We start from the raw sequence: 26706 nt of genomic DNA, 5'->3' as shown, positions 1-26706 counted from the left end.
AATAAAGATGGTGGCTAGAGACTGAACATTCAGTCTGTAAGGAGACTGTGCTCAAGACTCTGGTTCTCATTGGCCACCTTAGCAGCCTCATCCTTGATGTATACAGAGTCATTGGGGGTTGCTGGGACATAGAGAGTATGGCATTCTCATGTCACCTGCGCACCTCCTCTACCTGTGTCAGATCCCCCAGATAACATGCCACCCTGTGTACATACCGTGTGCATAGTTGTGGCACCATATTGTGTAAGGAACAAGGAAAGAAGTCTGTATATGCCCAGTTCAGACTCAGTGTCTGCTTCTGAGGGGTTTTGTTTGTTTTGTTTTGATTTTGAACTTCAGCTGGTTGAACCCAAGGGTAGAAACCCTATAGCAGTGGAGTATCAACTGTTCTGGGAGAGCCCCTTTTTCTTTCTGGGGAAACTGAGGCCATTGAGAACAAAACCCATTGTCCGAGCTCAGTCTACCAGGAGGCGCTGCAGCCAGGAGGCACTGCAAACCTTGGCATCTTGGGCTCCCCTTAGCATTGTGTTCTCTCTGCCAAGCAGAGCCTGTGGTCAGCTCTAGAGAGAAAACGAGACACGTGCTTACACCACACACACACACACACGCCCTCACACCACACACACATACACACACACACCACATATACCATACACACACACACCACATACACATACACATGCCATGCACACACATGTGTGTACACATGCACACACAGCCTGGCCTGCAGCTTTGGCCTTTCAGTAGCCCCAAGAGGTGTTAATTCTTGCTCGTCTCCTTTTCCCCTGCTGTTCCTTCACTGGTTCCCTCAGTGAGGTGTGTGACTTACAGCAGAGGCACAAGCCCAGAACCCAGTGATCAGTGAGTCTCCCCCTCGCGGCATCGTCTCAGCTGAGACAGGATGCATGAGCCATGGCTTCTGCTATCTAGAAGGTTCTTTTGCAGTCCTCCTCCTGCCATTCTTTAGACTTCTGTTGTCCTGGATTAATTTGCTTCTTATAAACTCCACCCAGGACTCCTCCAGTTACCCTGATGAGGAAGCTGGGGCTCAGAGCTGAAGCACCTGTCCCAGGTACCTCAGCTTCTAAGTGGCAAAGGCCCACACGCCTTCTTACCTCCTGAGCTGGCTATGGGGTGTCAGGCCAGTAAGAGTCCCTAAGCTGTAGTATACCCACAAAAATGTTCCTTTTCTTCAAGGCGACCTGGTTTTTGGCAGACTGTCAGCCTTTTAAAATCGGCTCATCCCCAGCCAGTGGACCCGGTCAGCCTTGGCAGCCCTACACGGGCGGCTGAGGCTGCACCTGGGGTGGCAGGAAACTAGCTGGCCTGGAACATTTCCCTTGGACACAGAAGGCAGCCATGCTGACCTCATCTGTAGGCGGTGCAGACAACTGAACCATATACATCTTACAGGCAGGGGAACAGCCAGTTCTGCCCTTACATAACCACTGGCCCAGGTTGCCACAGGCCATGCATTTATCCTCCCCTCGGGCACCTCAGCCTCTTCGTGCTGTGTGGCCCTTCAGCCCTGGCAGCTGACCGCTCCAGTTCTTCTGGCTAGGAGACAGGGAGCCGTGCCTGGGAGAAGCCTCCCCAGGGGCAGTGAGCTCACCTGAGCCACACCTGGGATTTGCCTCACTGCTGAGGTCATCTCCCGGGATTGCCAAGAATGACCTCATCCCATAATCCCCAAGCAGTGCGCAGATGTCTAGGTTTACCAGGTGGGAAAGGTAAGCACTCATGGAAGAGTCTCCCTGGGGAGGGGAGCCCTCTCCCTTGGCCGCTGCTCAGTTGATCACACAGCAATTTCCTTACTAGCCTGGCAGTCCTTTGGAATTAAGGCTGTGGTAGACATAGGTGCTGAAAATCAGGAGGGCAGAAACAGGCCCATGGCCTGTTTGTCTTTTGCCCACTGGTTCTGTCCAATACCTACCAGTACCCTGAGCAGAATCCTTCACCCTGCATAATGAGGTGGAGAAGAGGAGGAAGCTGGGTAGCCCTGGAAGACTTGAGCGTGAGGTTCTAGCTCAGCTGTTTTGTGCTGTGTGTGCGCTCTTGGGATAGAGCACCCCTCCTCTGAACCTTGGTTTCCTGGGTGTAGAGTAGGAACGAGGACTTTGCACAGGAGCAGATAGGATGACATAGATGCATTTATTCGGCTTTCTTGATTAGTGGGCATCCCTCTCACCTTTTGCCTAGCTTAATGGGTCGAGTGTTCAGCAGCCTGAAGAGCAAAGTGTGTCTGTGACTTTCATGTCCCCAAGTATGTATTTGTGGTTCTCACAAAGTAGCAAACTGTTCCTGAACCACAGTTCTCAGTAATTAAGCACTATATATCACATATATAGTATATAATATATACTAATAATAGATCGCATGGGATGGGGCCTCGTCGAGACAGAATTCACTTGCTGGGCCTGATCTGTTCTTTGCCAACAGGAGCCATTCCCAGGGCTCCCTGTGTGTAGGACCCAAGGGACCTAAGTGATCTGGGTTATGTCATTTGTTTTATAGCTTTTTAAGGGAGAACGTTTATCTTTTGTTCGTTTGTGGGAAAATATTTTTTCTTTTTTTTATTAGATATTTTCTTTATATACATATGTTTGTCATTTTAAAGTGTGTGTGTGTGTGTGTGTGTGCTCATTTGTAGAGGCCAGAAGAGGGCATGGGTTCTCCTAGAGCTGGGGTTGCAGACATTGCAAGCTGCCTAATTTGGGTTCTGGGAACCAAACTTGAGTCCCTGAAAGAGCACTAAATGCACTTAACCATTGAGCCATCTCTTCAATCCCATGTTGTTTCATTTTTAATTGGCAAAATGGGGCACAAGGTAATATTTTGGTAAGCTGTCAGATCACCAGCTCATCTAGTTAGTATGTCTGTTACCTTAAACAAAACATTTATGCTGTCTGAGAGACATTTAAAATCTCTTCTTGCTAATTTGAAGTACACAGTGTGTTGTTATTGTAGTCACCATGCCTGTGCAGTAGGACAGCAGGACTTCTGTCATCTGTATCTTCCTCTCTATTGGCCAGCATCCCTGGTCCCCATCCATGAGTGTTCAACATAGCCCAGCCCCCGTATCCAACACTGCTCCGTTGAGCAGCCTTTGAGGCTAGGCCTAGAGATGGGTGCCCTCCTCCCCGTGGGGAAGTATCTAGGCAGCTAGCCTCTAAATTCAGCCCCTCTCCCCCCTTACTGCCTCTGCTTTATCCTCGAGGGCCCCTGGCTCAGTGAGGAGGGGAAGAACTGGAAGCGTCCACTTCCATGCCTCTCGTGGCCCATCCCTGTGTATGCCATCAGCATGCCATGCCTGCTCCCAGCAGCCATGGGTTCTGACCCACTATGGACACCTACAATCTGGTGTCTTTGATACACGGTGGCTCCTCCAGGTCTCAAGCCTGCTGAGACACAAGCTTTCTATGTTCAGTGTCACGTACACCACCTGTGTCCCAGCACCAGATCATAGCTGAAATAGGTCACACTTCTTTGGCTCTTATACTGCATCTGCCGTGACCCTTTGCAGACCGTGAGCCTATACCCTCCCTACTTCAGGCCTTGGCACATTGCTGTGGGGGCCTCCCTCCCCCTGCTGAGACCGTGCCTTTTTTAGCATCTTGGAGACTCGACGGCCTCTTTGTGGCATTTACCTAGGAGGTGAGTGAGGTCTGGTTCTGCTTGTGACCTTGATCAAAACAGAGACTAGATCCGACTTGATGCCATTTCTTGAACCTGACAGGACTGAAATGCCACCAAACTGTTAAATGGATATGTGTTGCTACTGTCCCTGGTTGTGAAGTGGTGTGGCTGTCTGTGGCCACCTGCCCTGTGGTGGCAGTGACTCTAGTGATAGAATAACGATCTTGTTGCTTACTCCTGCAGCCTAAGGTTGTGCTACCCACATGCCACATGGAACATGACAGATGTGGTCACATGAAGGGTGGGAATGGCTATGTTAGCCCAACGGGCCACATAGAACCACGGGGTCCTGTGTGAGGGTGCAGGAGGGAGAGGAGGGAAGGTACTGTGCACACACGTGGTAAGCTTTAGTTAAGCCTTTGGCTTTGTGACACTTGATTACAGCAGCCCTAGGAATCCAGTACAGGCGTCTGGTCCTGTGGGAGACCTGGATGTCACCCCTGTGACTTTATGAGGAGCTCCAAAAAGCACAGGCAGTGGGTGCTCTGTGCCTGTTGGTACTGGGCCATGAGCTGTACAGGACTCTGTGTCTTATCTTACTGTTCAGCAGTGTCACTCCCATTCAGCTGATGGGTTTATAGAGGTGACCATAGGAAGTACTGGAACCAGGATTTGAACTTGAGTCTGGACAGATGTTCTTACCAGACCCATCCTTCTTCCTGAGTAACTGCTCTCTCTCCTGGTGAAGCTGTATTGGAGGGTGGCTTTGAATCTGGAACCCTACCTCCTGGGACCTGGACATGTGCACGCTGTTGTACCCACATGGATATCTGGATCACTGAGTGCTGGCCACCAAGCCAGGTGGCCCCTGGCTATCTATCCCCTATGGGCAGAGTCCGTGTCTCCTTCTCAGTCTAGATTTCTGTCCTTGTCTGTCCCTCAGGGTGAATGAGCTCTACGTCGATGACCCAGACAAGGACAGCGGAGGCAAAATTGACGTCAGTCTCAACATCAGTTTACCCAATTTGCACTGTGAATGTGAGTATTCCAATAGACCTCTGTTTCAGCTACCCAGCCTGTGGGTGATCTGTGTGCAGACATGCTGAGCCATCTGGGGTGAGCATACATGTGTGTGTGTGTGTGTGTGTGTACATACACATATACACACATACATACACACATACATACCTGCAAACCACACAGAGCCTATGGCAGCCCCCACCTGTTTTCTGGAATCAAAGATGCCTCCCATAGCTCTGCAGAGCAACCACATTTGATGCAGGTGGCGCAGGGTGGTGGAGTCTCTCTGGTTCATTTAAGCCTAAGATCCTCGAGCAAGTGGCTTATGGAGAGGAAGAGGCTTTAAGGGAGAGAGAGATGGGACTTGATCAGGCAAGAGGATGAGCCCAGATGTATGTGCAGCTGAGGTCTGGTCTGAGGCTGACCTCCCTGCATGAGACTCAGGAACGTGGCGACACCAGAAAGCTGCAACAGTGGGGCCAGGACTGTTATTATCCCCATCGGTGGCTGATGGCCACAGATGGTTCCTATGGGAGTTACATGAACTCTCAAACAGTTATGGTGAGATGCCAGTTGTGCAAGCCCCAGCCCTTTATAGCCCAGAGCTGCAAAAGCCAGTGGGACCCTCAGGGAGAGGGTTCCCTGGTATCTTCCTTTTTAACTATAGATCTCTTCATTTGCTGTTTTAATCAAAAACAGAATTATTTCTCTATAAAACAAAACACAGCAAAAATCTGATTTGGAGGCGGATCCTGCCTCCTTTGCTCAGGTGAACCTTGGCTTCAGTTGTCTGTTTCTCCTTTAGCATGGTAGACTTAGTAACCATTACCAGAGTTTCCAAGGGGATGGCATCTAGCTTACTGGTTATTGTCTCCCGTTGTGAAGGTTTGAGACATCCTCAGCCCCACTAGGTCTGCAGCCTAATGTCGCCTACTTAGCTTCCTCCCTCCGATCACAAGACGTGGCTTAGGAACACATCCCACAGGGACAGAACATTGGGTGGGCCCCCGACAGGGACAGGGACACATTCAGCTCTATTCCTGCTTTTGGTGAGAGTGACATCACAGCTTTTAGCCCACACTGAGTACAGGGCCAGGGAGCCTGTTGAAATAGGTCACTTTTATTTGTCTTTATGTTTTCATTTTTTTTTCTCTTCTCTTAGGAAAATAACTCACCCGGCAGCCTCTCCTGCAGGGCTGATTGTATCTCTGAAGCAAGGGAATTCTTAGTCAGTCAGGCCAGAGACCAGACCAGCAGAGCAAGGGCTGAGGGGGTGTGGCTCTAGGCTCCGTCCCAGATCCAGACAGTGTGACTTCAGACAGGACAGGTGTCCTTGGCTGCCGACTATGCCAGTCCTTGTGCTGTGGTCCCCTTGGGTCCTGCTGGCTCTGTAGGGTTATGTCATGAATCCACAGGAGCTCAGCACAGTGCCTTTCTTTCACCGACCTTCAGGGCGGTGTATGGCTCGGTGGTTTGCCCAGCGTGCTAAGGATCCATGGTTCCAGCACCACTGACACGAAGAAAGACTTTCAAAAATGTCATACGTAAAAAATGCCTGTTGATCTTTGTACCTCTGGAAAACCCAAAGAAACAAAGAGAAGAAAACACCTATAATTCCACTACCCAGTGACAAGGTCTGTGGACATTCTGACACCATTTTGTCCCATTGGCTTCTCTCCTGTTCATTTCTGACCATGGCTGAGGTCAGACGACCGGTACCCTACCATAGCCTGCTTTTAGTCCAGAGTGGAGGGTGAGAGCCCTCGCCTGGCCCAGGCTCCATTCCCAGCACTGTAAATGTGTTATGACAGTGGTACTCTTCTTTACGCACCAAATACAAGGGTTGTTTTCTGGGATCCACTTTGAAAACACAGAACTGCAGCGCAGTGGCAGAGTGTTCATTTATTATGAGTTAGACCTTCGTACAGAGGGAAATAGAGACACAGGAGAGGACTCTTTTGTGTTCATTTTTTGGTGCCCTAAGCAGCCTATGTTGACAACAGAGGCCTCTTTTCCCTCTTTTTTTTTTTTGGTTTTTCGAGACAGGGTTTCTCTGTGTAGCCTTGGCTGTCCTGGAACTCACTCTGTAGACCAGGCTGGCCTCAAACTCAGAAATCCGCCTGCCTCTGCCTCCCGAGTGCTGGGATTAAAGGCATACGCCATCACGCCCTGCTCCCCTCTTTTCCCTCTTAGAGTGTGCATCTGTAAACACAGGCACTGTTTATGTGCACCTGCACACACAGGCACTGTCTCTACCTGCAGTTTCACACTCACAGATCCAACAGCCACAGGGCAAAAACATTCAGAGGAAAAGAAAAATACATTGCATCTGACCTGGCAATGTACAGACCTTTTCTCTCGTACTTACTTCCTAAACAGTAGGGCTCTGGAAGTCACTGCATTACCATTTTGTTAGTGTAAAATGCCAGAGATCACCAGCATGCGGAGAGTAAGGTGTGTAGGGTCCCAGCATTGTAAGCTTCACCCTGTACTCAGCCAGCCCGTTGCTATATACTATGGTGGGAACAAGGAGTGGGCAGATGTTGCACTTAAGTCAAAGAAGCAAAGGAAAGAGGGCAAAGAGCAGTGATGTCACTGTCCCCTCCAAGGGTCTAGCCTAATAACAATAAGGACCTCCCACTAGACCCCACTCCCAAAGGTCCATCATCGCCCTGAACCACCACAGGCTGAGGTCCAAGCTTCTGCCACGTGGGATGCAGTCTGGCCCCAAGCGGAACTGTTGAGTCAGCCAGGATTACTTGCGTTTCTTTAGCTTTCTCATTACAGACCAGTGGCATCATTTGTAATGGCCGTGTCATGTGCCCTTCCACACTGGCTGGCTCATAACTTCCCTACACCCACTGAGGAACGTGGCTGTTCCCATTTTCCCTTTATGCCTGGTTGTCTTTAAAATAGCTTATTTTAAAAGAGCTATTCTTTCTCTGAAGCAAGCTTCCTCTGATGTGCCCTTCAGGAAGCTTGCTACATCCCATGGTAGACAAGAGCCTCTCTTCCCTGAGTGAGGTAACCCAGTCACAAAAGAACACACACGGTATGAGCTCACTGATAAGTGGATATTAGCCCAGAAGTTTGGAATACCCAAGATAGAATTCACAGACCACAGGAAGCTCAAGAAGGAGGAAGACCACAGTCTTTTTCTTGGATACTTTGGTCCTTCTTAGAAGGGGGAACAAAATACCCATTGGAGGAAATACAGAGACAAAGTTTGGGGCAGAAACTGAAGGAAAGGGCGCCCAGTGACTGTCGCACCTGGGGATCCATCCATATACAGTTACCAAACCCAGACACTAGTGTGGATGCCAACAAGTGCTTGCTGACAGGAGCCTGATATAACTCTCTCCTGAGAGGCTCTGCCAGTGCCTGACAAATACAGAGGTGGAAGCTCACAGCCATCCATTGGACTGAGCACAGGGTCCCCAATGGAGGAGCTAGAGAAAGTACCCAAGGGACTGAAGGGTTTTGCAGCCCCATAGGAGGAACAACAATATGAACCAACCAGTATCTCCAGGGCTCCCAGGGACTAAACCTCCAACCAAAGATACAGAAGGAGGGACTCGAGGCTTCAGCTGCACCTGTAGCAGAGGGTGGCCTTGTGGGACATCCATGAGTGGAGAGGCCCTTGGGTTTGTGAAGACTTGATGCCCCAGTGTAGGGGACTGCCAGGACAGGGAAGCAGGAGTGGGTGGGTCAGTGAGCAAGGGGAGGGGGGATGGGATAGGAGGGTTTTCGGAGGGAAATGAGGAAAGGGATAAAACTTGCAATGTAAACAAAGAAAGAAAACATCTAATAAGAAAAATGAGCCTTTCTTCCTGCACATACTGGTACCATCTCATGGAGAACACAGTAGTGCAGCCTTCTCATTGTTACAGTGCAGAAGCTGAGCCACAGTAGGGCTACAGAGCCATGCTGGAGTCAGGATAGGCATGGGGTCAGGGTGGGGCACAGTCTTCTAGTGTGAGCTAAAGAACCTCATAAAGAGTTCTGTGCTCCTGCAGGCTGTAGCTTGGCTCTTCCCATGATGCCCCCTGGTGCTTAGGCAGGAGCATGGGGCCTGGTAGTTATAGACACTGAGTAATGGAGGGTGTGGATGAAAGACAGATTGTAAAGAAGGAATGGATGCCTGGACCCAGAGTGTGAGGCACCGCTTGCCACATGCTGCAGTCAGACGCTACGCTAAACGCTTGCCACACCTACCACCTCTTCGATCCACACACTCTTCCACTGAAAGTTCAATGATTGTCACCTCATATGTCAGAAAAAAATAAACGGAGGCATTGAGGGTAATGAGTACCTAAGCCACGGTCACACTGGGGAAAGGCACAGTCAGGATCCAGGTGACCAGCGTAGCCAATCCCTCTTACCCCACAGCCTTCATTTGGCCTTGCATGTAGCTGAGTCATGCTGGATTCTGCATCTTTGGCTGGTCTAGCCTCTGCTTCTTCTTAGCTCTTCCTTCATCCTCTCCAGCCATAGGCAGTGGTAGAGGGTGCTGTCCACTCTGGGGGTGGGTGGGACTGTTTTGGATACTGTGATTGTGAAGGAGTGGAACTGTCTTGAGCACCGTGACTCTGAGGTGGGTGGACTGTTTGGGGGTGCCACTGTGTCTCTGGGGGGAATGCGAAGTAGTTTTGAGCACTGAGACTCTGAGGGCATGGGACTGTTTGGGGCACTGTGGGTCTGGTGAGGATGGGACTGTTTGGGTTGCTGTGACTTTGCTTAGCCAAGTAACCCCCTTCTCCCCTACTGGATGACTTCCCATGTAGCCTGGGTTTCCTGGGCATCATGTTCATGGAGGGCAAATGGGGCCTCTGTAGAAGCGGGCTGCTCCCCACTCTACATGGGTATGGGTAACTGCTCTCTTTGTCCCCCACAGTGGTCGGGCTTGACATCCAAGATGAGATGGGCAGACACGAAGTGGGCCACATCGACAATTCCATGAAGATCCCGCTGAATAATGGAGCCGGCTGCCGCTTCGAGGGCCAGTTCAGCATCAACAAGGTATGGAGGGAGGCCCTGCCTGGGCCCTTTTCCTGCCCCCTGCCCACTCGACCCTAACAGAGTCAGCACATGACTGCCGAGAATTCTCCTGAGACTGGGTAGGCTCTGCATTCCCTGAGATTCTAGAGCCTCTGGTGGTGGGTTCAGAAAGAGCTGCCCCTTGCTGGAGTGGAAATTACCAAGGGAGGTGAGACCTGGCTTCAAGTCCTCTTCCTCCCCAGCAAGCAGTGGCCACAGGACACTGGGGTTTACAGCTGTGATGACAGCAATGCCACAGTGGCATCCACCACGGCACAAAGCCCACGGGTGTAAATGAGAAAGCACACTGTTCATTCCAGGGCTGTAATACGCACCTTGAATCAGAGTCAGAGCTAGGCTCCATCCGGTAACACTGTGCACAGGTGAGCGAGTGAGGTCCCAAGGCAGGTGGCGATACACAGCCAGAACATGCCTGTCACTGCCTTGCATCTGCCGATCAGCTCAGTGTAGGTCGTCCCCTTGGTGGGCTACATGGGGATGGACCAGAGGAGGCCAAGAGCTGAAGTGGAAAGGGATATAGAGTCAGCAGGTCTTCCTATAGGAGTGAGCACTGGACAGTGGTGTGGGAAGTCATAGGTTTAGACTGCAGCCACCCCCAATGGGGACCCCCAACAGCATCACCTTGGAAGTGTCAGGGAGGCAGAACCTTGGGCTCTACCTCCAGCATCCTGAAATGCTCCAGTCACCAAACTCTAAGGATGTCAAGTCTCCTAAGGAAAGTGTGGAGCCATATTATAAACGTGGGATCCATTAAACCCCTGAGAAATTCATCTGCAGACACCCCAAAGAATGTACGTAAGCCCCATCTTTGTTTTTAACTAGGCTCTAACTCTTTTTTTTTTTTAATTATATGAGTATTATATGTAGGTGTCTTCAGACACACCAGATTCCATTACAGATGGTTTTGAGCCACCATGTAGTTGCTGGGAATTGAACTCAAGACCTTTGGAAGAACAGTCAGCGCTCTTAACTGCTGAGCCATCTCTCCAGCCCTAGGCACTAACTCTTTTTTTTTTTTTTTTTTTTTTTTTTGGTTTTTTCGAGACAGGGTTTCTCTGTGTAGCCCTGGCTGTCCTGGCACTCACTTTGTAGACCAGGCTGGCCTCGAACTCAGAAATCCGCCTGCCTCTGCCTCCCGAGTGCTGGGATTAAAGGCGTACGCCACCACGCCCGGCGGCACTAACTCTTAATTTAGCATTTTCTACTTTAGTTAATACAACCAAATCATTAGCAATACTTGTGGCTTTGCTACTAGAAACTGCTGGCATTCACACTACATTATAGTTGTAAAGAATTTCCAGGTACTGTGCACACATCCCCACTTTGAGAATGACAGCCACCAACATATGGCTTGGGGGAAAACACACCACTTTGATAATAGAGTCAGACAGTGAAGCGGATGCTTCGGTGGGGCTGCAGGGGAAGGCGTCTACTGGTGGTACGTGTCTATACGTACTCACTTCCCAGTCGTGAGATGTGGTTACTCGCCTTTGAACATGCATACTCCTGACAACTCAGGCGTCACACTACCTACCTCTTGGCAAACATGTCCTCCATTCCCTTGGGTGGGCTGTGTTGTGGCTCGCAGATAGCTCTGGGTGATCCAGAATTTGCCTTTTCAAGTCAGATCAGCTTGTGTTCAAAAAGCCTGACTCAGGCCAGGGCATCTGTGGAAGGGTTATCCAGTCCTTGTGCTCTGGCCACTGTTCAATGGACTCTTACCTGGCTCTCAACACCAAAGCATGGGAGACAAGTAGCATTTGAGAGTTGAGGGCTAGGTCTGAACCCAGGCACTTGGGCCACTGGGCTCTGCACTCTGCATATGGCTACTGCTTTTTAACATGTATATTACACAAGCTAGGACTAGAGTGACCATATTCTCCAGGCACAGCCTGGACCACTGTCTACCCAACCCTTTGCAGAATGTGGAGTCACTTCTGACATCACCCTCTCTCCTTTGTCGGGGTCTTGTGTCTCTGAAGAGTTGTCATCAAGATAGCAGTGTAACAGCCTAGTATGAAGACAAGGAGAACAGCTGTCCCTCCCGTCTCCCATCATTAGACACAGACTTGTCCCATGGTCCCTTTATCCAACCATCAGGACATTGACCAATAGCCAGATACAGAGTTCACTGCAGGTACCCTGGCAGCCCCCAGCAGCCCAGACCGAGCCTGCCCAGTAGCCTCACTAATCATGGCTGCCCCTGGAGGGAAGGCAAAGGGAAGGGAGAGTGGGGGCTGACTCCAGCTATATATTTTTAAAATCCATCAGAGACACTGACGTAGGTGCCTAAGTCACAGGTTCTAAAAGTGTCGCCTTCTGTTTCTCCAGCTCAGCGTGTGCTAGTGTGACTCAGACCCCTGTGGTGGATTTGGTGTGGAGTGGAGTAGATTACTGAGTCACAGCCTTGAAGGGCTGGCAGCAGGCGGCAGGTACCCAGGAGCCAGCCTTCTCTGTTCTCTTAACCCTGGGGACACAGACCCCAAACCCAAGGCATTCTGTACCTTTGGCCTGGCCCACTGCCCAGAAAACCTGACAGGACACCTTCAGTCTCAGGAATTATGACTGTATCATGTAAGGGGTTTCTTTTTTCACTGCCCACTGCCTCCTCCGATGTTGGAATGGATCCCAGAGCCTTGTGTATGTGAGAGGCAAGATGCCCTTCCTGACGTAAATGTCTAGCTTCATCCCCACTGAGCTACACCCTAGCCCTGTGCAGATTTTGTAATGGAAATCAGTCCAGGTACTACTTACACTGTGAAAGGAAGCGTGAAATTGTTTTTTAAAAGCAGTGGCTTTTCCTCACACCCTGTTGCTGGCCCGCCCAAGGCCCTTTCTCATCGAGAACTGAAGCGTGCTCATCCTGTGTACCTGCACACCTCTTGCCATTGCAAAACCCTCTGTGGTCATCATCCCCATTCTCTGATGGGAAAACTGAGGCACAGAATGATAACTGGGCTTGAGCCCAGGTGCCAGATGTGGAGAATCACTTTTACTGGGTCCCTGAGGTAGACCACGCTGATGCTGTGCTCACTTGAGAGACCTTCCTGGGTGGCCCCAGTCTCCCTGGGATGCATGCTACGGCTGAAGCCAGCCTGATACTGGTGAAGACCCTGGGTCCAGTGCCTGAAATGGCACTGACTCCCTAAGGGATGGTCACACACCAGGCTGTAGCAGTGACCACCCTCCTGCCCCAGCTGGTTTTCAGTGTGTCAGTTGGGATTTTAGCTCCCCAGCCTCACCTGCCTGCGTTTTCTTCCCATGCCTTCCCCCCACCTTGACCAGCTTCTGTTTAGGGCTTTCCTACCTCTCGGGCTTGCTTCTGCTGCCTGTGCTCTGAGGCCTTTCCTTGTACCTGAAATAGAGCTGAGGGTCCTCCCCAGCCTGAGTGTAGCCCTCAGCAAGGTGGGGAAAGCTTTGTGGACAGGCATTTTAGGAAGAAGTGGCAGGCACAAAGGCCGCAAGGCGGGGCTGTGCAGGGTACTGTTCCCAGTGCGGGAGGCTGGGGGACTCCAGCGGAGCTGAGGGTGCTGCTGATGAGGCCAAGGGAGATGGACTGAGTGTGACCAGTGGCCAGAATACATCACAGGAGCTCTACTGGGTCGCTAGGTTTTTCCGTTACTCTGAAATGCTGAGGCAACGATGAAGACGGAAAGAACTTACTTAGACCTAGAGGCTGAAAGTCCAGGATGAGTCCTTGTCACTCGGCCTCTGGTGAGGATCTCTCAGTGGACAATATCACAGTGATGGACACAGGACAGAGAGGATCCTAAAGGAAGGGTGGTGTGGTGGGACAGGAAGCAGAGAGAGGCCAGGCCCGGCTTCCTCTTTTAAAAATCACATCGGCCCCTCCTGAGGTCAGTGTCCCTCGGTGACCTAAGGATTACCACCCCCACCTAGGCACCACCTTGCTCATGGCCACAACCCCAGCACGTTGTGTAATAAACTCCCTTCAAAGAAGAGACTGGTGCTCAGAAGCCTTGAAGGACTTAACTTAGGGCTGAGGTGTGGCCCAATCAAAGATAGGGTTTAGCACATTTTCTCTCATGGCCCCGGGGAAGGGGCTGCAGGGAGAGGCAAGGGTGAGCAGACACTGGGAGCCAGGGCAGAAGCTACTTTGAGATCCTCCACAGAGATCTTGGCTAGGGATAACAATGGCCTACAAGGCCACTGTCATCAGTTTCTGACGGTGGTGATGAGGCTGACTGGGTAGCTGTAAGCTTAGTTTAGAGTTCTTAGAGGTCACTTTGGTCTCCTGGCTTAGAGCGCACCCCTCACCCACTGCCGAGCCAGCAACCTGGAGTCCACAGATATGGGCAGAGACTGCTGTCGTTTTAAGTCCAGGCTTGGTGTCAGGTGCCCACATGCGCACTTCACACGTACTCTTGCCCTGGGTTGTCCCAGATACTTCTTTCAGTAGCTCCTGTGAGTGTACTGTTCTTCTTCAAAGTCATACAGTTAGAAATGCTACAAGCCAGGGTCCCGGTGCCAGTGTATGTATGACTCTGGTGCCCCAGACCATGCACGGATCACACAGCCCTTGCAGTCAGCCCCCCTTGGACAGCCACCCAGATATATGAAACCTGCCTTTCTCTCTCCAGGTTCCCGGCAACTTCCATGTGTCCACACACAGTGCCACAGCACAGCCACAGAACCCGGACATGACACATACCATCCATAAACTCTCCTTTGGGGATACACTACAGGTGAGCAGGGGACAGGGCCACATGGCTGTGAGCTGGTCCCTAAGAGTCATCCACATGAGATCCTCTTTGTCCTGTCTTCTGAGGATGTGCCTGTGGTGGCTATGGTGTCAGTGGTACCACCAACCACACAACAGACTGAGATGCTCAGCCTTGGACCTGGGCTGGGAGGGAGGTGGACTCCAGGGTTTGGCTCAGTCCCTTCATAGCTGCTTCTGCCCGTTTCCTGTTGCTATTACTGAGCAGCACAGACTAGGTGGGTGTTTAGTGAACTGAAATCTATCTAAGCTAGAGCTCTGGAGGCTCTGAAGTAAGAGCATAGAACCAGAACGGTACTGTGGAGAGGGCCTCTCTCTTCTTGCATCCAAACGTGGCCAGGCCCATGATGGGCACTGACACAAGGCCCAGGCAAGGACACGTCAGACACATTACCCTCTCTCAGGAGGCCCTTCTACACTACATACAACCCTTCATTTTTATATTCACAGACTCTTAAGCTGACATTCAGGAAAATTGATAAACATGTATCTGTGACCCCCAGAATGACACATGTAGACATGAAATATCAAAGGTCTGAGTCACCTATGAGGGCTGCTCTCAGTTGGCTGAACACCCAAAGTGATGACTGAGGAGGTAGGGAGCAGGGAATTGGGTTTGTATGGGGAAAACCTTTGCTTGGTTGATGAAGAGGATGCTGACAAGTGCGGCCCCTGCACACCAAGTATACACCTGCCACGAGGAAGAAGGATCCACGCAGCAAGGCTGTTGGCATGAACATGAGGGAGGGGCTGGAGCCTGGGTAAGGAGGGTGAGGACCTAGGCTAAGGCAGTGGAGAGGGCCGACCAGAGCTACATGCAGGCTCAGAAGCAAAGGACAGCAGCTCTGCTTCACCTGAGTACACAGATATTCCAGCTCAGAGCCAACCCATACCATCTGCTCGCTTGAAAAACATTTATCAAACATCTACTGTGTGCCAAGTCTTGCACATATTGGTCAGGCTGAGGGTGGGTCCTGCTGGTCTGACTCTTCCAGCCTAGAGGGCGGGCATACCATCACATCTCCATCCTTGGGATCAGAAACCAAATCTTCACACTTCTGGTCCCAAGGCAGCAAATGGACAGCCCTCCCTCCCCCGCGAGTGGGTTCAGCCTGAGGGACAGGTCACTCACCTGCTAAAGTGTTTTCTCTACAGGAACCTACCCCGTCTACTGCTCTGATCGCCCTCCCTCCCGCTTCCCTAAGGTCCCATGGGCCTCTATCAGGCCCAGTCTCCAGACTCAGTTCTTTGCGAGGTCTGCTTATTTGGCCCACTTTGGGCCTCCCTCCACATCCATGTCAATTATCCCTCCTCCCAGAAGCCCTTGCTAACTCGGTCCAATGGCTGGGTTGCCCTTTATGACCAAATGGCCCCTGGTCAGTCCCCACAAGCAAGGCCAGGCTTGAAGATGGGAGCCCCCAAGGAACTGTTTCTCACTGTGCTTCTCTGCAGGTCCAGAATGTTCATGGGGCTTTCAATGCTCTTGGGGGAGCAGACAGACTCACCTCCAACCGTGAGTATCTTAGCCTGAAGCAACCCCCCCCACACACACACACAGAAGTCCTCGTCCAGCCAGTGACATGGGACTAGGGAAGCCAGCGGGGCAGAAGTCAGGTGCTTGCTGCAAGCCAAGGTCATAGTCTCACACCATTCCTTCCCCCACAGCTGCCCTGTGTGGTACACGGACTCATTCCTGTCTTTTAGAAAGGGAAGAGGGTAGCCTGTCCCTAGGGGAGGTCGATTGTACCCCTGAACTATTGCCAAGCTCCAATAGCATCTGCTGTCACTGCTACTGACCACTGTTTTGCCGTTGTCCTGAGTGGAGGCAGTCACCTGGATCCCACAGAGCAGTTACAGAACCAGAACCCACTCTGTGAGAACCAGCTCTGTTGGTGGCCAGTGGGGGAAACCAGCTGGTCCCTCCCCTCCTGCCCAAACCCTTCCTATCAACCATTGGCTCCTTCCAAAGGCTTAGTGCAGAATCTCTACTTGCCAAAGACTGCACGCACACATACCTCCATTCTTACACATGCCCATATGTGCATGTTGTGCGTGCATACACACAAAATGCTAAGAAAAATAATGTCCACTGGGTCACTTTGACACAGCATTTATTAGTGTCAGCCCTTGCGCGTGGTAGGGACCTGCATCTTGGAATGTGGGCAGCTGTTGGCCATGATGGCCTCAGGACTGTTAGGCAGTCAGACACTGAATGCATATTGATCAGGCACAGTACCAAATTCTAGAGATAGGAGGGTGAGTAAATGAAGCAAGCAGCCTCTGCAGGCCTCCATTCTGTGCTGTCAACTTGGAAGTGTTCATGATACCTGGGCCTGAGGCAGAACCCCTGTGACTCCTTAAGGACATCCGTCTGGCGTGTTCCTACTGGGGAGGAAATGTGAACTGGTTCTCTGTGCACAGTAGACATAAGGGTGGCTCTTTTTTTTTTTTTCCTTTTGTGACTGCCTAATGTTTTGTACAAACAACAACAATAGTAGAGTTATGATTTTCGCTAAGGCCTTCCTTTCTTCAGGTTTTATCCTTGGAGAGTGAGAATTTGAGACTTGTACTTCAAGGTGATCTTTGGCCTCCTGGTTTAGGTATAGATGCGAGCCCATCTCATGGGAGTCTCCAAGGATGAGGACTAGAATCGGCCTTTAACCCCATGTGACCCTAGTACTCAGAACCCTGAGAGCCATTGTGGGCATGAGCAAGAGGTGTTGGGTCCCCTGTGCTTAGCTTAAAGGCTCCAGGGATTTCCCCAGTTTTCCTGAGGGTGTGTGTTGGGGGGTGGGGGATGGGGAGGGTCACCTCCATCCCAGGAGTGCTGCCCTTTTCTGAGGAGACAGCAGGGCCAGAACTAGTCAAGGCTGGAATGCTTGCTCCATGCTCACCACTCTTACAGATCTGAATCTCATCTGCAGAGACCAGGATTAGAGCCCAGAAGACTAAGTTCCCATGTTCTTTTAGCTCCATGGTTCCTAGCCCAAGGTTCTAGAAGGAATAAGAGGGATAGGCATTGGGCCTCATTTCTTTTTTTTTTTTTTTTTTTTTTTTTTTTGGTTTTTCGAGACAGGGTTTCTCTTTATAGCTCTGGCTGTCCTGGAGCTCACTTTGTAGACCAGGCTGGCCTCGAACTCAGAAATCCGCCTGCCTCTGCCTCCCGAGTGCTGGGATTAAAGGCGTGCGCCACCACGCCCAGCTTGGGCCTCATTTCTTGCTCGGGAAGGCTGAGGCAGCTCTGGTTAGCTCATGTTTATCAGTAGCTGATTGATCCCTTCATCCTTTGTCCAGCCATCCTGTCCACTCCTTTATTCAGCAGGCCTTGCCACTGTCTGCCCCGTCCCAGGCTCCGTGCAGGGTTTAGGGGCAGGAATGTAAGACTTTGTCCTTGCACTCAGCATCTTTGCCATCCAGGCTGGGAGGAGACGGGGCGCTGGGTGAAAGGGTCGCGTTAAACTATTACAGGGCTGAAGGGTCAGCAGTTTACTGAGAAAGAGGGAAGACAGTGACCAGATTCTGTTGTTTGTCTTGGCAGTGTTGGGATTGAGGCCAAGGGCAGGGTTATGCCAGGCAGGCGCTTGACCCCAGCCCTCTGGGTTCGATCAGTCTTACCTAGTTCTTTCTGGAGCCCAGAGCCCAGATTATTTTAAAAGTTAAAAGCAGGCAGACAATACCTACAATGAAATGGGGTCTTTCGTGAGTCCCACCTTTCTCCCTGGAAAATTTCTGTGTGTGTGTGAGGGATGGTGGGGAATGTAATTTTGCCAGTCTCTCTCTAGTCTAGGGAAGGATGAAACTGAAGCTGCTCTGTTTCCTGGGGCTTCTCTCTAGATAATGCTTGGTGACCACACATTAAAGAGGATGTGTTCCCTGGCCCCTAGTTCACAGGAGCATGCTGCTCCTTGGCCTGAATCTCAGAGAAAATGCCCTCTCAGCACCCCTTGTTAATGGCTATCCCATTTGTATGTGGCTCAGAGTATTATATATTATGTAGTGCAGATCTAACAATCCCAGCAAGCCACAGTCTGAAGAGAAAGGGGAGAGGACACTGCAGTACCAGGAGGACTTGAACTTGGGGTTACAGGCAGAGCCACCTGCCAGGCAGTGCCCACCCCGTCTCATCTTGTGCTGTATTCCTGCAGCCCTGGCCTCCCATGACTACATCTTGAAGATTGTACCCACAGTGTATGAGGACAAGAGCGGCAAGCAGCGCTACTCCTACCAGTACACAGTGGCCAACAAGGTGAGTGGGCCGTGAACGGGCTGAGCATTGCAATTGCGCCCTCTGCTGGCGAAGGGCATAGGCGATGCCCCGCACATTCTGCTGAAGGGAATTTAGGTGGGGTGGACAGGGAGTGGGGAGTCCTACCAGGCTCATTCTCTAGTCTGGGTAAAGATGAAATACCAGTTCTTGCCGTGGTAGTGGCCTCAAGGTCCAGGTGAGAAACTCTTAACAAGGAGATACGATGTATTCTGTTTGAAGTAGGCAGAGGACCATCCCAGCTCTGACATTGTCTGGTCCTGGTTTCTTCAGGCTCCTGTTGATCTGTGGCAGATGCTTTGCATTAGGCAAGGAATCCTATCAGGGTGGCTGCGGACGTCTCAGGACCCCAACACTCCAAGAGACACACAGGTCTTCTGGGAAGCCAAGGGACATCCAAGCCAAAGAAATGAGATGGCACAGCAGTTAGTGGCTTGGGCCTCTCCAGAAAGCATGGCTTGTGCCAATGGAACATAAGCACTTGGAGTAGGTGCCCCTGCTTACCACGAGGCTCGTTTCTGCTGTTGCAGGGCCACCCAGACCCTTAGTATAAATGATGGACTGTTCAGCTCAATTAACTATCATTATGGGTGAGGAACTCACCGAGCTGCGTAGTTACAGTGTAGGAATTAGACCCAGGTTCCTCTTGGGCTCCAGAGCCCCCCTGGTTGCTCACCCACTCAGTCCAAATAGGGGTGGTCCAGGCTTGCCCACTTGGACAGCCTCTTGGTCATGGGTCCCTGTGCTCTGATTCCCTTTGATCCGTAACTCTCTCCGCGAGACTTATTGCTTACATTCACTATTTCAGGCCGTGTCTGTCCTACTCTCTGGTGACATAACAAAATCCTAAGAGCCTAAGTAGTAAGTAAAGAATAGGAGTTAGCCAGGCAGTGGTGGCGCACGCCTTTAATCCCAGCACTTGGGAGGCAAAGGCAGGTGGATTTCTGAGTTCGAGGCCAGCCTGATCTACAGAGTGAGTTCCAGGATAGCCAGGGCTATACAGAGAAACCCTGTCTCGAACCTTCCCCCTACCCCCCCCCCAAAAAAAAGAATAGAAGTTAATTTATCTCGTGGATTGGGAAAGAGGAAGTCAAAGAGATGAACCCCAGCCTGTGGTGAGCCTTCTTGCTGTGTTGTCCAGTGGAGGGCAGGGCATGGAGAGACACAAGCATACAAGCTTAGAAGTGCTTTCCTCTTCTTATTGGAGAGCTAATGCTGCCGTTGACACTTACCTCGTGGCCTCATCTAACCTAATCACCTCCCAGATTACCACCTCCAGCCACCACCAATGTAGGCTTACTTCCGGGTTCAGCCCCTTGATGTACACAAAGGACCTGCAACTTTAGATGGCGAATAGCCGTGGTCCCCCTGCCTCACATGCACTGGGCTCAGCCCAGCACTGTAGCATGCGTATGACTTCTGGGGAGCATATTTCAACTATTGTACTCATTATAACCTCCCCCACTGCCGCCACACATCAGCAGGAAGCAGGGCCCTGGATCACACTGCCCCATCCTAGCTCAGTCATATGTCCTTGTTTGTAATATGTCCATGGCAGTTACTTCGCAAGATTGCTGTCAAATGAAGCAATGTTTTCAGAAAGCTCCGAGCCCACTGAGAAAGCTGGGTAATTGGTACACTACTGCTGCTAGATTTCATTCTGTCTCTTACCCCTCAGCTCTGGGCTGTGGCCCAGATAATCACCCTGGGAAAGTTGAGGTTCCTCTGCTACAGGCTTCCTCCATCAACACTTTGGCAAGGGCCTGGTGACTGGACCAGCTCACTCAGCGTTCTCTGTGGCTTTGGCCCCAGCCTGTTCTGTGAATGGAGGTGGCTGTCCAGTGGGTTAGCACTCAGTGGTGTCCATGGGATCAGTCCAGCTGCTCAAGACCAGTGCTGGGGAAAGAGGGGTTGGGCCTGGGGACCCTGGCATCCATCTCCATTTGTTGTAAACAAGAGACGCGAGCCCAAGCCTTTCAGGACCCTGAAGTGTTCAAACCAGATCCTGTGGGTCATCAGCTCAGATCCCTGTTCCTTGGCCAATGCTATGTGCATCCTTACGAGCCATGGCAGGTTGGGCACTGTACCTTCCCTGTTCTCTGTGCTGGCCCTACTTGGTGGACAAGTTCACACCCACTTGGTTTACCTGTCAGGCAGGCTATCTTCTTATTCATGGTTTAGAATGCCCCTTCCTTAGTGAGTCTTCCCGATCCCCATGAGCAGAACTGGCTCACCTATGGCCTGCTGAGCACCCTCCTCCACCCTCCCTACACGGATACTGTTAGAAGCTAGTGATGTGATGATGTCTTCATCCACCAGCCTGTGACTCCTCTAAGGAAGGGGCTTCATCACCCCAGGAACCTTAGGACAGCAGAGGTGGCCAGCAGAATAAATGAGTAGATTTCGTGTGACTGGGAAGTCAAGGGGGAAATGCTCAGACCGAGTTCAAAGCCCACTTTCCTCTTCCTCGTCACCCTCGGATCTGTGCTCCGTTCTGGCTCCACTTCTAAGCTATGTGGTCTGTTTCCCATAGTTGAAGGGACCCAGTGTGCTTTCACTGTGCTGCCTGTCCAGGGCTTCCAGAGCAGCTGAGAGGAGGCTGCCTGGACACCCTCTGCATCCCACACCCTCACCCACCTGAGGCTGGTTCTGCTTGTAACTCCTTCCTCCTCTCCTGCAGGAGTACGTTGCCTACAGCCACACGGGGCGCATTATCCCTGCCATCTGGTTCCGCTATGACCTCAGCCCCATCACAGTCAAGTACACAGAGAGAAGACAACCCCTGTACAGGTTCATCACCACAGTAAGTACCCAGAGCCCAGAGCCAGCCGTGTAGCTGCTGTCAGCCCCCTTGCCAAGGCAACCCTCCCTCGCCTATGCTTGCTGGAAGCAGATGGAGCCTGCTGGGCCCCAGTTGAGCACAGGTGGCTTTGATTCTCTGACCCCTGAGAAGTGTTACCAGAAGCAGGCTGGAACCTCTGGTGTCCCCCTAGCTGGTGTGTTGTGGGAGGTGCCACTTAGTGCATCTGATGCCTGAGGGAAATCTCCACTGGCTTCAGGCCACTGGTGATTTTTCTTTTTTGTGGAAAACGTTTTCAGCACTTGGTTTTTTGAGACAGGGTCTCACTATTTCAGTCCTGGCTGTCCTAGAACTCATTCTGTAGATCAGGCTAGCCTCAGATTCAACAGAGATCCTGAGTACCAGGATTAAAGGTTTGCACTGCGACGGCATGCCCTCTCAGTTTCTTCTCTATGTCTTCTCCAGCCCTGCTGTCCTGGGTCCAGTGTGGTCTTTCTTCCTGCTGAGTTCTCTTCCTTTGCTTTTCCTTCTCTTGGCCTTGTCTTCTACTCTGAGCAACAGTAGGATGTCGGTATTCTTTTACACTGACTCTCTGTCACATGAACAGTTTCCTGGCTTCCAACTCATCACCCTTGGGTCCAGAGCTGGTGGGTCACCGTGCCTGCTCCACCCAGGAGGCTCCAGAGATCTGGAGTAAGCCAGAGTCAGCAGAGGTGACAGCCAGGATGGCTCTCTACCTGTCAGATTTGGACACTGGGCCTAAAGATGGATGCAATTCTGGGAGGCCTTGTGCAGGGGAAGCAGGGTCTTACTGTGTAGCCCAGGCATAGCAGCCTCCTACGTAGCTAGGGGTGCCACTTTGCCCAACTCTATACTTTGAATAATGGCTTGAGGTCAGGGGTCTCAATCCTGGCTGGTACATTTCCTGCTGTGGCAGAGTCTGCATTAGTCAGGCTCTTTTAGAACAGATGGGATCTATGAAGCTGGTTTGATTGTTGGGTCAGCAGCAGACATGGCTATATCTAGTCATGTATCTGTCCGGGTCTTTCAGTCTGTTTGTCTGTCTCTATCCTGGCTTCCTTCTCAGACAGAACTTAGCAATAGACACTTTCTATTTCTCTGTAATCCCAGGCCAAACCCCAGAAAGGACAATGTTGTCCTTGTTCCAGCTGAGGTCCTTCTGTCCTTCTGGCTTAGAAAATGGAATTCTCTGCTTGGTCTAGGCTAGGTCTCTTATCCTCTCTGGAACCAGAGATTGTGAAGGGGTAGCATTACTGGAGAGGAAACTCCAGGCCAGTTTCTGGGAGGAGGATGAGCAGTCGCTGCCAGGTGTATGGTCAGGGAGGTGTCTGTGGCCAGGCCATTGCTTTTAACCAGCAACATAAGAATAATGATCTTTGTTCTCGATACCTCCCAAGCCTGTGAGGCTCAGAGTGTCCTGGAAGGGGCAGATGCAACTAAAAAGAGCAGGTGGACACACTGAGTGTCATTATCTTGGGGCTTAGATAAGCCTCCAAACGGTCTTCGACTGCACGGGAGTCCAAACAGTACCGCACCGGGGCTGGAAGGGGCGTGTCTGCCACACAACTGCATGAGGGGCATTCAGCAGCATCTACATAGAAAGACTTCACAGCAGCACCCAAGTGGCCAAAAGGAGCCAGGCTGGAGCGAAGGAACATTGCTCCCCCGGCATACCCAGTGAACGCCGACAGTTGAACTTGAAAAACGTTGTCAAGACCCAGTCAAGCAATATTCAAAGTCTGCCCCTCAACACGAAGAAGGAGAGGAGATAAAACTAGGGACCCACATGCAGGAAGGAAGCTATACGGGTGTTTACCTCCAAATCGAGAGATTCATGAACAAGTGCTTCTACCCAAGATCCCCCGGGGGAGCACATGCTAAGCGCGGGTGGGCGCCGACTTTTCCTATTCTGATCCCACCACATACCCAGAATAAGCCAGCCTCTGAGATCTAAGCAGATGTCCCCTGCGCTTCCAGGCAGGTGTGGCCTGTCCTCAGAGGCCCAGGGGGCTGCACTGTCAACTGTAGCATGGACACACCGCACTGCTAGGCTGAGAAGGTCCCTCCTTGGGCTCCAGAGCACCAGTTCCCATTTGTTCATGGGAAGCAGCTGAGCCCATGAGCATTAAAACCTCTTGGCAAGTGGCTGGCAAAATGAGACAGCTTTGGTTGCTCCTTTACCGTTTGTTAGAATTTGCCATGTGAGGTCTCAGTGAACCTGACCTTCCAGGAGTTTCCCTGTAGTGTGTGGAACACATAAGAACACAGTGCTGGGGCTGGAGATTCAGCTCAGTGGTTAAGATCATTGACTGCTTTTGCAGAGGACCTGGGTTCAATTCCCAGCACCTACATAGAAGCTTACAACTGCCTATAATTCCAGTTCCGGGATCTAACACCTTCATCTGGTCTCTTGTGGACACACATGCACATGGCACTGTGTATACATATGGCCAAATACTCTTACATCTAAAGTAAAAACAACAGAAAAAGAGAGAGAGAGCACTGTGCCAGGAGATTCCTGCTCCCAGGTTCCACAGTAGCAGAGAGGAGGCTCTCACACCTCTTCAGCAAAGCCCTGACATAAAGGGAGAAGAAGGCTGTCTTGGAAAGGGCCTTATGTGTTCAGAGACACCAATCCAGCAGGCCTTTCCAAGACCAACCAGCTCTCTCCTTGGGAGAGACCCTGTTAGGTCAAGGTGAGCCATTGACCTTTCAAGAACTGGAGGATCCACAAGCCACAGGGAAGATCTTCCTCACTACACCCCCTCCTCTTGTTTTTCTCCCCCCCCCACACACCCCCAACCTGTCAACCATCACCATTGGGTCCACTTCTGCTGGAATAAGGCCCCATAAATCCTCAGGCTTGCTAACCACACCACTCCATGGAACCTCCTGACATTAACTTGGTTTGTTTCTGGAAGGCCCCAGGCTGCCATCTTGGTTGCCATGACAACTGTAGGGGTGAGCTCCTGAACCAGCTGGCTCCTGGCAGATTGCGTCATTGTGGAGCTTCAAAGCCTCTTGTCAAGAGACAGCAGATGTGAGGATGCTGCTGGCTCTCAGACACACTGCACAAAGACCCCTGGAGCCTGTGGAGGGTGGGTGGTGCTGTGGCATAGTGGAGACACCTGCCGCAGCCTTCTCTTCCTCGGCTCTTAATACCAAACACTTGTGTGCGAAGCTCTAAACTCCAAGTGAGTGCCCTCTGCAAATAGCCCTGGGGGGCAGGGGGGGCTTAGGCCAAGATGTCATGTGATGACTTCAGAGGAAGGGCAGCAGCTGTGGATGGCATAGGGGGCAGAGCTTTTTCACATACCTGATACCTGGCTGATTGTGGACTCTCTTCAGAGTCAGACTGCAGAGGACATGCCCTACCGCACTCAGTACCAGAGTGCTCAAGGCTTCTCTCTCTGGGCCTCACAGCACCTCAGTCAAAGCTACACCTGTTCTACCAGAGCATTCGTCCCCATAAAGAATAAGCCTTGCATTTGGCAGTGTGCACGTGCCTACATCTCCCCGACCCCCACTCCTCCATATCTGTCCCAACCCCACCCCCTGCTGTCAGCTGAGATTGCCTGTAAGTGGGCTGTGGTGACAGATTGGATGACTTGAGGTGTCAGATCTCTGTCTTTGTGTGACTTATTTTATCTGAGAGAGGGAATACCCAGAAGCCTTAAGGTGACAAATTGAGTTGGTGTGACTGTAAGAGCTCTCGCCCACCAGAAAGTACAGCGGCTGATGGCATGCGCCCTTTGAACGCTATCATGCAGCCGTTTCAACTGAAGAGACACTTAGGGGCCGCCAGATGAGGGAATTTTGCTGGAGTAAGCCCCACCCACTTATATTCTTCCCACTGTCACGCTCCCCACCCCACCCCACCCCACCCCCATGCTTTCCTTCCCAGGAGAAGAATGCCCCATGCTGGAGATTGTACCTCACAGCTGCCAGGGCCAGTTATAGCCTCTGGCTGTCATGATTCACTTATCAGTGTCCCCAGATTGCAGCCCAGGGCCTGGCCCAGACTCGGGTGGTCACAGATGTGTAAGGGACCTGCTGACAGAGGTGATGGTGACTACCTTTATTAAGTGCCTGCCACGTAAGCGCCTGCCACGGATCAGGCAATTTTGTAATTAGCCCTTAACCTTTCCAGGAACCTCTGAGTAGATTCTAGTTTGCGTTTTAGATATGAGTTCAGCTAAGGCTCAGAGAAGTAAAGAAACCCTTCCAAGACCACACAGCTCGTAAACGATGAGCTGGGACTTGAGCCCCGGGCCCACCAACATCTTCTCCTCACCACTTCCATTTTCACAAGCAAGGGCTCTCAAGAGTGGCACAGCCACAGAAGTCCTGAAAGTCATGACCCTCTTGGTACAGAAGACACCAAGGCGAGGTTTGCCGGGACCTGCGTCTGTTGGGTGTCTGCCTGCCTTTCATAGCAAGAGCTGAGGAGGCAGGAAGAGTTGGTTGGAACCAGCAGCACTGGGGCATAGCTCAGTGGAAGAGCGCACACTTAGCAGGCAGGAAGCTGGTGTTTGGCCCCTAGCACTGTTTGGCTTAGTTTCATTTGGTTGGTGGGTAGGTCTGAGGCATTAGCTTGCTTGAAAAGATTTGGGGTATGGTTGCAACCTCACAGCTGGGAGGCAGAAACAGCTGGCTCCTGGGGCCTCACTGGCCAGCCGGCTTGCTCAGCATGTTCCCAATCAGAGAGAGACCCTGTCCCAAGGTAGATGGCTCCTAGGGGTCTGGCACACACGTGTGTGCATATTTCTGAACACACACACGGTTGGGGGGGCAGAGTTTTACACTCATCTAAGGTTATATAAGTTAAGAAAAGGCCACTTTGCTACCTGGACAGGGAACAGTCTCACAGCCTCCTCTGGATGGCTGGATTCTCTCCTCTTCCTGCTTCTCTTCCCTGAACCAAAAGCTACAAGTGTGCACACCTTGGTCCCCTCCCGTACCATCACTGTGATGTGCAGGACAGAACAAAACCCAAAACAGAAGCTCCGTGATTCAGGGCTGGAATGTGCAGGGGCCTTGGGATCTGTTCCATCTGGGGCAGCTGAGTGCAAAGGGGTCTTTCGGAGAGCTGTGTGCAGGGCAGGTGGAAGGAATGGGGCAGAATGAGGTGGAAGGTCTCACACTCGGGTCTCTAAAGTCAGTTCT

General features: G+C 51.5%; 1 protein-coding gene across 1 annotated transcript in view; it reads left to right on the top strand.

The window, feature by feature from the left end:
• Ergic1 (endoplasmic reticulum-golgi intermediate compartment 1) overlaps positions 1-26706 on the top strand; it is a 97244-nt gene that overhangs the window by 60238 nt on the left and 10300 nt on the right. Inside the window, exons 4-9 of the mRNA XM_085832533.1 lie at positions 4580-4674; positions 9551-9675; positions 14316-14420; positions 15908-15968; positions 18601-18701; positions 21400-21522. Coding sequence (XP_085688659.1) covers positions 4580-4674; positions 9551-9675; positions 14316-14420; positions 15908-15968; positions 18601-18701; positions 21400-21522 — 610 coding nt within the window. The remainder of the gene's footprint in view (positions 1-4579; positions 4675-9550; positions 9676-14315; positions 14421-15907; positions 15969-18600; positions 18702-21399; positions 21523-26706) is intronic.

This window comes from Mus caroli, unplaced genomic scaffold (genome assembly GCF_978045245.1).
Source record: "Mus caroli unplaced genomic scaffold, Mus_caroli_1 scaffold_18, whole genome shotgun sequence".
NCBI classification, from domain to species: domain Eukaryota; kingdom Metazoa; phylum Chordata; class Mammalia; order Rodentia; family Muridae; genus Mus; species Mus caroli.
The sequence above is the reverse complement of the archived record's forward strand: the minus strand, read 5'-3'. Positions and strand labels throughout refer to the sequence as shown.